Below are 13,995 nucleotides of genomic sequence, written 5' to 3'. Positions count from 1 at the left end.
GGGGGACTCCCATAAACAAAGGACGTGGGATCTTGGTACCCCTTAGAGGTTCTTTTCAATATTTACGACGAGCACCTGTGTCCTTTTTATTTTGGATTGCCCCCCCCCACCCCGCAGTTACCCATTGATCATGATGGCTTCACTACTTTTTGTGTTAGATTAGCTCGAAATCGACGATGACGCTTTCTGCCCCAATCAGGCAATATAGTTAATGTGTAGCCGAATAAACGAAACAAACACGAAATTGAAGTCTTCGTATACCATATCATACATTATATACCATATCATACATTATGCATGGCAGAAACGTCGCTTAATGGGATTGCATAGAGTGCTTTTAAATTCAGCGTCGTAAAACCAAAACCAAAGTAATTACACTAGCCAATCACAAAGGACACAGGCAATCCAGTGAACAATCAATCAATCAATCAATCAATCAATCAATCAATCAATCAATCAATCAATCAGTTAGTCATTGTTTATTTCTTAATGTACATTTTAAAGTTGAACCAGTTGAACCAATCAAAACTCCAAGTATTTGCCTGTACATGTTGTTGACGTAAAGCGCGAGAAAACGAGTACGAGCGAGTCACAATTGGTTTTCGTTTTACTTCTGATTGGGTGAAAAAGTGTCGCGAGCTTTTCAAGCCAATCGTGCTTCGTAGTAATGCAAAACCAATCACTTTTCGACACTTATGTGAAAAGCACTCTAAGACAACAAATTGTATGCTTCCTATTTCCTTCAACGTCTAGGCGTTCAGTGTGCGGAAATCGGTCAAGTAGAAAACGCCAACCCCGTTGTGTTAACTGGAAGAGATGGCAACAAGAATGTCCTTGGAACCCAGGCAACCTTTACGTGTAAAGCAAATTACGCCATGGTGGGAGATGCCGTTAGAACGTGTCAGCAAGATGGAACATGGAGCGGAATACAACCAAGATGCATTGGTATGTTTTGATAGAGGGCAATAGGACCCGTGGTCACACCCTCGGCGGGGGGGGGGGGGGTCACTTAGTTAGACGTTCTCACAACGGGTTGCTCTGGTAAGGAGTTCCCCTAAAATTAGGCCTAGCTTCAAACAGGTTTGATAAAATTACACTGTGTTTTTAAAATAAGGGTAAGGGTTAGAATGAGATCTTATGGTTTGTTGCCCGATTATTATCACGCCATACCTAAATGGAAGTCGTCATCATCTTTTCCGATTCTCCATACGCAGATAGAATCATTCACAAAGTGTAGGAACGTTCTTTGGTTAAATTATTCAGACCAAATTTGCGTTTTTCTATCTGCAATCTTTGAGGGGTGAAAATAAGTGATCGAAAGATCGAAAGCAGCGAGAACTGTCAAACACAAGACTTGGATTGACTGTGATTATCTTCTTTGGCAAAACCGCGATTACCTAGGTCTGACGTTCTCTGATCTAAGGTGGGATATGTGTTCGAATGAATCCCGACCTTACTTCCGGCAAACAAAACTACTACCTGGAACCCATTAGTCGCAAACGCAGCCGTTATCTGTAGGGAACTAGAAGCCCAGTTCAATTATTCTGCTCACTCCTTCTGCAATCACAGAACGAAGCTCTGAATAAAGATAATCTGTGTGACTGTGCGAAAACAAAGGAAATTCGACGCACAATATATTGCTTCCTGTTATATTAGCCAGTACCCATTATGTTTGAGTGACTTTTGATGTGTAGGTCAGTTGTGTTACTGAATTTTTGTCTGGCAAGTGTCAGGCGGTGATTGATACCCTCACCTGAACGAATAAAAGCGTATAAACGCAATTGTACACGAAATATAGACGCTATCTTGCCTTAGCTGTTAGACGTAAAAAAAAAAAAGTGTCTTGCAAAATTTTAACAAAGAATAACATAGAGAATTTATCTTGCTGATTGCAGCTGCCTTCTGCAGCCCAGTTCCAGTCCCTACTAATGGAGCAGTTCAAGGCTACCGTTATGAACTGGGCGCCACTCTACGAATCACCTGTGACAGAGGCTTCAAACTGGTGCCAGCTAGCTCATCATTCAGAACTTGTATCTCCGATGGCCAAGGAAAAGGGAAATGGTCAGAGGTGGATCCTGCTTGCGACTGTAAGTCTATCGAATATTTAAAAATAGTTTTACGATCAGAGAGAACGGGGAGCTTTTTGATAGTGTAACATGACTAGTAAGATGGCAATCTTTGAAAATTAAGCTGAAGAGTAATGTAGCCTGTACAACAGGTAGATATAAAGAAGTATAATTAAGGGTTAAAACGGTTAAATGATAGATTTCAAGAAAAGAAACGGTGTGTTTGGGAAAGTACCTCCAACTGAAAACAATGATCGGGATCATGAAACTTTGCACATTCCTAAAACTGAAATTTCATAAGCAAGGTCAGAGTTTGTCTTCTTTAATTTAATTTACTTTAATTTCCTCTTTTCTTGCTATCTATATTTTGTTAGTTTCTTAATTTGTTATTTCGCATAAACAATAGCTTTAAGAGCATACAAGTTGTTTGCTTGTTACATTTTTCTTTTCTGTGCGCAAATGTTTGTGTTATTTGTTTCCAAATAAATCGATCATTTCTTCAATTTACCACATCAGCCGCACCGCTAAATTAGCTTTGTATAGCATTCATGGATGGAATTTACAAATGTGTCTGTTTTTGTTGTTGTTGCTGCTCCTCTACAAGCCTATATGGCTTACAAGGTCGGTGTTTGGCTCCAGTTTCGATAGTATGAAACGGGAAGAACTGTTACTAGTCACCTGAAGAGCATGCTACCCTCCAAGCTTTTTTTGTCAAGTTAAATTAAAAACTGGGACAAAGAGGAGAAGAGGGACCTTAAAGGAAAAGTGCCTTTCCCAAGACTGAACACGATAAAACGATCCCGATTAATTAACCTAACAGCTAGACCAACAGGTCTTCTTTGCAACAGTGTTCGACAGTTACTTCTTCGTACAAAATTATCACGTCATTTTGAGAGTATAGGAAACGAGCAATGGCCGGTTATCTCTATGACACGTGCCTGCAGGGAATCATGGTAGTTGTATTCATCATCTTGGACTGGATATTTGTGTTGATGAATATAACTACCATGATTCCCTGCAGGCACATCTCATAGAGGAAATGGGCCATTTGGAGACCCTATATTGATGTACAGCTCAACCATTGTTTTCGAGACAGAGCCTGTACGTGCCGCAATACGGAGGAAAAATTCATGCTAGAATTGAAAAGCCCTAGGCAATTAGTCGAATAATCATACAAAGCCTTTTCCATGTAAAATTTCAGTGATTGACTGTGGTGATCCAGGACCCCCTTATGGTGGTTACCGTCACATAGCAACCGACACTAAGTACAACTCCACTGTGACATACACATGTAAGCCAGATCATCACCTGGAGGGAGAGGACAGTCAAGTTTGTCAAGCCGATGGACTTTGGAGTGGCTCCAAACCTGTTTGTTTAGGTAACGTAGGAAATTATTTACTTTAACCAAGTCTACCAAGGGGTAATACAGTTGTGTTCCTGACAACTGAGCGTTTTCCAAACTTCCTTTCTTAGCTGACATTTTGAAATACCCTTTTGTCACGGTTGAAGATTGAATTTTTTTTCAGTGAACCATCCATGGTTAAAGCCCATGAAGATCCTATTTTGATGACTTTACATAAGAAAACTAGCCACGTTTCCCGTGTACGGGTGGATTTTCTTCTTGAAACCATCCACTGGCGATTGATAGAAATCTTCGGAATAGAATTTGTTACACCTTGAATTTGAAACCTTTTTTTTAAATTTACAGCAGTTTCAAATATGTGCTAGTTACACCCCTAAACAATACGTTTCTTACACTAGTACAACATTTGAAAAACTTGCCCTTTTGGACACTTACGCTACTTAAAACCTGATGGAAGAGTTGATTGCGGATTCTTTTAAACCAACAAGAATAGGAATGTATAATAATCGAATTTACTGTTTCTTTTCTCCAATGTCATCAACAGAGCGCTCCTGTGGTAATCCTGGTGTCCCAGATAATGGACAAAAAAGTTCGTCGACCTACCAATATGGCAACTCCGTCACGTTCACTTGTAACGTTGGTTACACCTTGCAGGGATCCAGTGTTCGTACGTGTCAAACTAACGGCCAGTGGACTGGCACACAACCTACATGCCAAAGTAAGTTAAACTTATCTTGCAGTAGCTAACTTTTAGCTTCATTTCTGGCCATTTAATAACATCTCCAAACCAAAATTCTCCTGAAACTCCTATCAGTTTAGCTGCGTACCAGACGCTTTGACAATCTAGCTAGTTTGCGCTTTGGTCGAGGTTCAAAAACGGCGCGAAACACGTTTTTGTTTGTTGGTTTGTTGAAATTCATGGAAATTTCTCGTTTACCACTTGTCTGAAGGGATAAATCCAGTGAACAGTCCAGTTTCTAATTAAGTCGTGGCTTGATTATTACTCCTTACTTTCTCACTGTCCCTCAATCTGGCGTGGCACAAAGGGAAGATGCTCCTTCCGAAACAAGTACTCATTACAGGCGGGGTTGTTAGCCTCTGACCCAACCCCACACCTGGAGGGCCCTGGAACTTCTTTGTCTTTCCGGCTTGGGAGGCCCTAGCAGAGGTGTGAAAAATAAACCCACCAGCATAACTCATAGAGTCATTAGGACACACAAGTCATTCAGCCGCGTCAAGGCAACAGTCCCAGTTAGTAAATGGTTTGACTGCTAACGAGCTGCTATAATATTTTTCTAATTATTCCGTTCTTGGGAGAAATGCTATAACGGTAGAACAAGGGGCATCAGTAAGAACATGTCTGTATTGAATATGTGCGGCATTTGTTTATAATTTGTTTTTAGTTGTAAGCTGTGGCGACCCGGGTACACCGACTAATGGTGTCAGATATGGAAATACGTTTACCTACCAGAGCACAGTAGTGTTGGAATGTGATCCTCAGTACAAACTTACTGGCGACCTTACCAGGATTTGCCAAGCAGATGGCTCATGGTCAGGAGCTCCGCCCACTTGTCAACGTAAGTAATGGCTTAAAATTCATTCGGTCCAAGTCCTGCGATAATTTCACTTCCAAGTGCAAATTTTTATGGTTATACCAGCGCTAACTTAGAAATCGCGAATAGCTGCTTCAGATTGTAACAATTGACTTCGCTAAAATCACTCTTAAAGACATAGCTACTGAAGGAAATAGTCACTATGTACAGTGGAACCCCGCCTTACGGTCACCTCGTTAATACGATGACCTCGTTATTACGGCCACTTTATTTTGTCCCGGCGAAACACTCATACATATTCTTATAAGAAAACTTCACTAATGCGGCCACCCCAATAATGCGTACGGCCAACGGCCACATTCTAAAATCCCAACCTGTATAATCCTTAATAATTTTACCCCTTTTATACGGCCACTCAAACCAGTTATGTTTATCTTTCCATTGTTAATATTTTATACAATGATTCAAGGTTCAATTTTTTACAATTATATCTGCATTCCCGATGCTTAGTAAAGAAGAGTTGCTTAGAAGTGCAATTATCAGTATAATGTGTAAGGTATCTGCTAAGACGTCACTTAATTTAGACCAGTCATGAGGTTTGACTCTACCCTGATAATACGGTCACCTAGTTATTACGACCAAATTTTCATGGCCCGTTGGTGACCGTATTAATAGGGCTCCACTGAATATAACTAGGAAAAGCTATCGCTTTAAATTGGTAAACTAATGACGTTAATAGTGACACCTCGCTAACATAAAAGTCCAGTAAACAGAAATTATGAAGGCGTAAGGACTCCTTTAATTTTCGTACAGACTCCAATCTTACGCCGCTAACAACATCTATCATTATTTCTTTTTTTTTATAATCAAATTAAGGCGATTAATTATTTTGCACGTCGGCGCATACAAAAGCCCCTGTCAATGTACCATGTCGGAGAGTCCCTAGTCCAAAGAAAACGTACTGAAAACACCCGACTGTTTTTTTTAGACACGAGCTGTGGAACATTCCTAAATGGGCCAAGTGGTACGGTGACGTCGACAAACTACCCTGGAAATTACCAAGACAACGAATACTGCACGTGGCAGATACAGGTTCCAGTGAACAAGAAAATCAGACTTGACTTTACCGAATTTAAGACGGAGACTGGTAAAGATTTCGTGCTGATCTACGACACAAGTCAATACGACAGGCCTGTCATCGTATTTGACGGAACAACGTACAAACCGCCACCGTTTACTTCATCCGGGAATGTGCTGCGAGTGAGATTCATCAGTGATGGGGCCACAACTAGGAAAGGATTCAGTTTCAACTACAAGCAAGTCGGTAAATATGACACACATTCATTCAATTTGATTGCTAATTTTTCTTTGTTGTAACAATCACGAGAAGTGTGCTGGGAAAGTGTTATTTGTTCAATCCTGTGAATCTGAGGTCACCCAGCTAAAGTTTGGCTGTGTGTCTAACGTCAACTCATCGAATACCTTCTGTGGATTGTATGAACGAGAGCTCGTCCATACGAAAATGGAATATTTTGTTTGTACTGACTCCAGAAAAAATACTGTTTAGCTGTTTAACAGTCACCACTCTGACTAACTGACAAACAATCTTTTATGTGTCATTTCCTAGCGTCAAACTGCGGAGGCGTATACGAAGAAGGAACTGGCACAATCACGTCGCCAGGCTATCCAAGTGGTTATCCGAACAACGTTGACTGCGTGTGGCTGCTGTATCGCGCAGTGGAGTACCCAGACTTCATCTTCACTGATTTCAACACAGAAGATAATTATGACTTGGTGAAGATTACCGCTGGAAGGTAAGCTCTCTTGAAACAAACTTAGCCGTTGTATATTTTATTTTAACTCACCTTGTCGTCAGTCAGAGCCCTCTGGATCACATGTCTTGAGGCGTGGCAACGGGATATAGTTTACGTTCAAAACTAGAGTTAAAGAGGATAAGCTACTGCTTCCTCTTTTAAAGATATATCAATATAATATTCATGTTATAGTGTCATAGGTTTATACCGTTAATTGGCTCTCAACGTGTTATGTACCGTATAAAGCATATTGCTTGGTGAGACAGCCATGCTAATAATAAGTACGTTGTTAAAACAGTTAGCTTGACAACTATGAGTTTAACTCAATGCTGGAACGCTATAAGCTATAACATATAGTATCATATCAAAAATCGGGATTTCAGTGTAATCGCGAATGCGAGTTTACAACACGATCTTTGAAGGCATAGAACTTTAAGATGATCGCTGAACATTTGACAATCATTCCACAAACGCGAGTTAGAAACATAAATGACTAGGCTCCATTTGGCGCAAAAATATGCACGGATATTTCTCTATGGACATTATGTGTTCTGAGAAGTGAGCAGTTCTCTGATCGAGAGCGTAGCTCGTCGGAAAACTTCGAGCTTCAAGGAACAGAAAATGTTCAAGGACAAATGTCCGAGTATAGTTTAAAGTTAAATGAGGACTATTGTGTTATTGTCCTTAAGTATTTTTGGCAATGCATCACACATTGGATCTTTTGAAAATTGGGGAATATCAATCGGATATTCCCCAATTTAGCTAGGGCATACTCAGCCACATCACGCTGTTAGACCAATCGCCTGGGAGCAAAACTATTTGACAGAGTATGAGTGCTGTTCAAGAGAATATCAAGACAAGAGAGTAAGTCCCCCATATAGGCCTTATACCTAAGGTAATCCCTCTTAAGCTATTTTTAGACATGTTAGTCAGTTCTTCCAAGGATGGACAGCCCAAGCGACTTTCTCGCAACTACCTGAGACGATATGGCGGGAACTGCGAAAATTCATTTTATGTGTTTTGATTTTGAAAAGACGTTTCATAGCATGGATTTTTTCTGCACTCTCAGCTGTCTTTAAGTTCGGCCGGGCTTTCGTTTGATTTTTGCTTGTTTGGCTGTTCATTCTTTTGCCGTTCATTCGACTTTTAGGAGATTAATAAGCAAATTTTTGCGAGATTAGTAGGTCGAAAATTGTTTGTGCAGGGAATGTCTGTGTCTTATTTAAACTCTTATTAAAGCTTCGAAATGTAGTAAAACATAGTGAGAGCCGAAGCTCCTTTACTTCTTTGATATTAAAATGTCAAAGATCAGAAGACATCCCCACAGCGTCAGAGGTTTTGCTTCGCTTTGAAGTGGAACTAAACGAGGCATCAACAAATCCTCCTCGAAAACATCCACGCAACGCGCACGTAACATCCACGGAAGAATTAGGTACAATGTCTAAAAAGAGGGATTATCTTGGGTAAAAGGCCTATATGTGGGATTCACTCTCTTACCTGGAAGCCCCTGATAGAGAGAGAATGAAGTAGATAAGCGTATTCCTCTTGAATGGCCTAAAAATGTATCAAAAGTACTCTCGGCTCGTGCGCTCGACTCCAGCCCTGGCTGGGGACATTGTGTTGACACTTTACTCTGACACTTTACAGTGCTTCTCTCCACCCAGGTGTATAAATGAGTATTGGTGAATTTAATACTGGGGCAGGGGTAACTCCGCGATGGACTCACTTCCCATCAGAAATATCCTAGTCACTTCATGCAACAGAAACCGGAGATAAGCGCCGGCCTAATCGGCCCTATGGTTTGTTTGCATGCTTATACCATTTGCCGAGTGAGCTGCCAAAAAGTAGCTTTAAACACAAACTGAAACAATTTTAACCTTAGTTGGTAGTAGTATTTTGAAACTTAGTTATTATTATTATTGTTATTATTATTATTATTATTAGTATTATTATTATCCTCTCTTGATAGAGAGGCACTGATTAGAGAAACGTTTTATGTAACATTAAGTTTCCGCAGTTGAACAACGCTTAAGGGCTTATGGTACCCTAAAATATGGCGATGTTCATGGAAAATTCAATTTCTTGGAAATACAAGACTTAAGACCCTTGAGAACTTGTCAAAAACATTTTGAAACGATCTTGCCGAATTTTCTTTCCAGATGAGTGTGAAATTTAAGGAAAGTACATAGTGGTATAAGTTTTTTCACGTGGCAACGGCCATAGCAACGACTGTTTACTATAAGAACGTGACCAAAAATATAGATTATTTTTAACTTATATGAACGAAACTATTTAGAAAAAAAACTTTTAAGACATGCACAACTCGATTGATATAATTATTTGTGAAAAGCTTTGCCTCAAATTGCCATCACAGGCTCATTCATTTCCCTCATGACAAGGAATATTTCCCACAACTGCGGTAACTTTATACAAAATAGAGCAACCATTGCACCCCCTCCCCCGAGATCCAATCTGCACCCCCCCACTATTTGTGGCTCGTTAAATGCTTAATAGTTCGTGTACCGACTGACTTCGCGCCAAGGTCCTTAAGTAGAATTCCCGAAACTTGGGCTGATCAAAGACCAATAATGTCGTGATGTCATAAACCAAAAAATTCGTAACATTTTAAGGTCTGTCACGTGACATGAGATGATTTGTCCACTGGGTGTGGTAAAAAATAAGGTTATTTCCAAATAAAGCTGTAAAAAGCACTGAAAATAAGAGTTAACTGTCAAAACTTAGGTTCATTGCACAGAACAAAACAGAAACTTACATGATATACTTATTTGACAGTCAAATCTTGTTTTGTAAAAGAGCAGGAAGTGTTAGCATCAACACTATAAAACACTACTTCAAAAGGCTGTGGCTGGTTTCCATAGCTACCATTTTGAGTAAAACTCTAGAAATTTAATTTCTCTTCTTGAGTGCAATAGCACACAATTGATCTTTCTTCACCATATTTAAACAAACTTTTTGGTCCATTTGAGGGTACCATACCACCTTAAACCTGGGCCTGGTTATACAGCTTCTAATGTATCGTCCCTTAATTATATCATATTTTTTCTTTGCAGATTTGGCGAACACCTTTTAACATACGGCTGGGGAGGGGGTTCCCTTCCTACCGCCTCCTTTTATAAGGAGGGGGAGCATTACATGTGGATCCAGTTTACAACCAACGGAGTTAACCCATCAGGCCGTCTCTATACTGGGTGGACTGGGACTTACCAGAAATACTGGCCTTACGTTAGCAGCAAGAAGAAGAAGAGAAGTTTAATGGAAACTCCAGACGCCTGATAGCATCTAATACTTGTATCAGTGAAAAAGTGGGTTTCGTAACACTGTAGTAGATTAAAAGCAAATATTACGCACAACAGTGCAGTAATAAAGTGTCCGACAGAACCACAAAACGTATTGCAGTGCTTTTTTACAGTCGCTTTTTTTTTCTATATGGACACACTTCCTAACAGTGTTTAGGCAAGCGGGGGAGGGGGGAGGGGGAGGAGCCGAAAGTGCCGGGTTGACCCTAACCTTTCATAACATTCCTAGTAGTAAAGCCAAGTGTTCCCTGGGGAATCTCCAGAATTTAGCCATGTTGGATAATCAGCCATTCGCCTCTTGTTTGAAGAACTTATGCTTATTGGCTATTACTGGACATGCCAATCACACGACGTGATTCCTGAAGTTTTGAAATAGCTGCCCATGCACTGCTGACTTTGCGCTAGTGAATAGCGAAAAGTCAGGAGGGTGTCTAGTTTTAATCATGAAGCCAACTTAACCACACGGTAATAAAAATAATTTGATGCTTCTTGGCAAGAAACGTGTTAAAGACGGCATCTACCTGTCAACGGAATCATTCGGAAAACAAATTTAAGGTAATTAAAAACCTCTCAATTATCTGGAAACATTTATAGCGCTAATCCACTGCACTCAGACTTAAAGCAATGGTACTCGCGATAGCTTTTTCGCTGTCAAAACGGCAAAACACTCGGGTTTTTCGCTTTCAACTGACGGCGTTGTTTTTTTTAACCTTAACAATGTTCACACGGAAATGGTTTCGTTTATAAACGACCTTTGAAGTGAAGTGAAAGACCTTTCGTTTGAATATTGACCGTCGCTCGCGTTCGCAAAAAATACGACTGTTTCGCAGTCTAGTATTATGCGTGGCATCTTTGGAGACTGACCTGTGGTATCTAACAAACACGGATCTGACAGCGCTCTCTGTATTCAACGGCTGCTTGCTCGTTGTATAATTTCGCTACAACTAACAAATCTTTATGTATTTCCATTTAGTGTCAAAAGAAAGACACTACAGTCGACTCCTGATAACTTTGATACCTCGAACCCTCACTAATTCGAACCTCGCTCTAAGTCGAACCAAAATTGATTTCTCCTAGATTTCCGAAAGTGACCCATTTTTCCAAGTGTGACCCATTTTTCCAAGTGTGACTCTTTTTTTTGAGTGTGACGCGTTTTTCCAAGCGTGACCCTTTTTTCGAAGTGTGACCCATTTCTCCAAGTGTGACCCATTTTTCGAAGTGTGACCCATTTTTGCAAGAGTGAACCATTTTTCCAAGTGTTACCCTTTTTTTCAAGTGTGACCCCCTTTTTTCTAAGTGTGTCCCTTTTTCTACAGTGCTACCTTTTTTCCAAAGTGTGACCCCATTTTTACAAGTGTGACCCATTTTTCCAAGTGTGATATGTTTTTCCAAGGGTGGCCACTTTTCCAAGTGTGACCCATTTTTGCAAGTGTGACTTTTTTCCTAAGTATGATCTTGTTTTCCAAGTGTGACCCATTTTTGTTGAGTTAACATTTTTTCAAGTGTTACCTATTTTTCTAAGTGTGACTCATTTTTCTAATTTTTGTGACCCTTTTTCCCAAGTCTGACCCATTTTTCCAATTTGACCCATTTTTCTAGGGGTGACTCATTTTACCAAGTGTAAATCTTTTTTCCAAGTGTGACCCGTTTTCCCAAGTGTGATCCATTTTTCCAAGTGTGACCAGCTTTTCCACACGTTTTAAGTGCGACCCATTTTTCCAAATGAAACCCATTTTATAAGTTTGACACCTTTTTCCCAGTGTAACCCATTTTTTCAAGTGTGACCCATTTTTTCAAGTGTGACCCACCTTCTAAGTGTGACCCATTTTTTTAAGTGTTACCTATTTTTCCAATTGTGACCCTTTTTTTCCTTATGTGACCCTTTTTTTCCAGGTTGTGACTTATTTTTACAAGTGTGACCCTTTTGTCCAAGTGTGACCCATTTTTCCAGGTGTGATCCATTTTTACAAGAGTGACCGTTTTTAGTCGTGATCCATTTTTACAAGAGTGACCGTTTTTAGTCGTGGATACGCGGGGCGTAGAAACGACTATTGATATAGGGCAGGATATGCAAATATGTCACTCACTTAGATGTAAACTTTTGGCATGGAGAGCCTGGGTACGAGTTTCTCGAAGACCTCCAAAGTTGAGAGCGGCCATTTTAGTTCATGTGTAAATATGTGTCATTTTGCCTATGGGTTTTTGCTCACACGTAGATGAAAGCTGAGAGAGGTTTTTATGACTGTGCTCATGTATAGGTCACAACAGCGTGGCCGGAGAGGTCAAAGTTGATACAAGTCAAGCTCAGCAAAAAAGATCGTGTTTACTATATGTGGATATAATTAGACTCATAGCGTTTTTCTTGGCTAGGGAATTTGATGGTAGAGACCAAGGTAAGCCTAAGTTCTTGTTAAGCTTTGGCTTTATTTACTTTTTTCTGTACACATTGAAATTCTGGTGGTGCTCATAACTTAAGTTCAAAACCGGTGATTTAATTTGTATTTTAAAATAAGCTTACTTCAAGCGAAAAATTCAAATTGCTTTATCTTTTAATTTTGTCGTTCTTCACTGTAGATTTCTTCTGTATTCTATGAAGAGTGAACTTTTCTTCATGAATTGTCTACAAGTCAGCATCCAAGATGGAGTAAATAGCTAGTAAGATGCCCTAAACTTTGAGTGATGGATAGATAAATTAACATCCAAGAGACTGACTAGTGTGTAGATCTACTTTTTGCGAGAGAGATTTACTCTCCAATCATGTGGAACACAAGCCATGTCAAACAGGCAATGTGGCTGGTGATGTATGTATAATTTTATTTTTCTTCTAGAAGCGAGATATGTGAGTAATAGACCTATTTTGGACTGGGCGGTTTGTTGCCTCATTTCAGACCATGTGATGATACTCTTAAGAATTCTGTATTTTTCAAAGACCCACTTTTCCAAGTGTGAACCAGTTTTCCAAGAGTGAGACCTTTTTATCCAAGGGTGACCCATTTTTCCAAGTGTGACCCACTTTTCTAAGTGGGACCCATTTTTCCAATGTTACCTATTTTTCCAAGTGTGACCCATTTTTCCAAGTGTGACCCATTTTTCCAAGTGTGACCCATTTTTCCAAGTGTGACCCATTTTTCCTAGTGTAACTCTTTTTTTCAAGAGTGATCCGTTTTTTCAAGTGTAACCCATTTTTTCAAGCGGGAACAACTTTAACAAATGTGAACTATTTTTACTAATGTGACCCTTTTTTCCAAGTGTAACTGTTTTTCCCAAGAGTGATTCATTTTTAAAGGTGTAACCCTTTTTTGCAAGTAAGATCCATTTTTGGAATTGTAAACCCCTTCTTCCAAGTATGACCTTATTTTCTAAGTGTAACCCATTTTTCCAATTGTTACCCATTTTTCGGAGTGTGACACTTTTTAAGCAATGACGTATTGTGTGACGTCATCGCTTTATGCTGGCATGCATGCATTCCTTTGGATAGTGACTTCGCATAGTTTGTCGCGCTTATGTCCGTGCGCTCATGTCGCGCACTTTTTGTCAACCCGTGGAAGCGAAATGCACTCTGGGAGTTCCTTTGCTGCTTTCCTTTGCTGTTTGTAGTTTCAGCGGTGTGCTTTTAATTGGAGCTTTTAAAAGAAGATTTAGGGGTGGATTTTTGTTTAAATAGTATCGGATAAATTTGCGATCACGGGCAAACTCATAACATGAACCTATCCTCCATACATACAAGTTTAGATAGACAAGTAAGTTGCACAGGCGATAGGTGAAGGCTTTGCGGCTTTCCTTTGCTGTTTGTAGGATCAGCAGACTACTTTTAATCGATATGACAAGTATACAGTTAAAACAACAAATTAATTTCCGGTGAGGTAATTAGTGCTGCCAAAT

The 13,995-nt window shown here is 39.8% G+C and overlaps 1 protein-coding gene across 1 annotated transcript in view; it reads left to right on the top strand.

The window, feature by feature from the left end:
- Positions 1-10,502, top strand: part of LOC145496730 (sushi, von Willebrand factor type A, EGF and pentraxin domain-containing protein 1-like) — a 47,594-nt gene extending 37,092 nt beyond the window's left edge. Inside the window, exons 27-34 of the mRNA XM_081476466.1 lie at positions 754-945; positions 1,896-2,087; positions 3,268-3,444; positions 3,974-4,147; positions 4,833-5,006; positions 5,971-6,306; positions 6,610-6,796; positions 9,868-10,502. Of these exons, the coding sequence (XP_081332592.1) occupies positions 754-945; positions 1,896-2,087; positions 3,268-3,444; positions 3,974-4,147; positions 4,833-5,006; positions 5,971-6,306; positions 6,610-6,796; positions 9,868-10,090 (1,655 nt within the window). The 3' untranslated portion in view covers positions 10,091-10,502. The remainder of the gene's footprint in view (positions 1-753; positions 946-1,895; positions 2,088-3,267; positions 3,445-3,973; positions 4,148-4,832; positions 5,007-5,970; positions 6,307-6,609; positions 6,797-9,867) is intronic.
- Positions 10,503-13,995: the final 3,493 nt, after the last annotated feature.

The sequence above is a fragment of the Orbicella franksi genome, chromosome 9 (genome assembly GCF_964199315.1).
Source record: "Orbicella franksi chromosome 9, jaOrbFran1.1, whole genome shotgun sequence".
Taxonomy (NCBI): Eukaryota; Metazoa; Cnidaria; class Anthozoa; order Scleractinia; family Merulinidae; genus Orbicella; species Orbicella franksi.
Note: the sequence above shows the minus strand (reverse complement) of the source record. Positions and strands in the feature narration are given on the sequence as shown.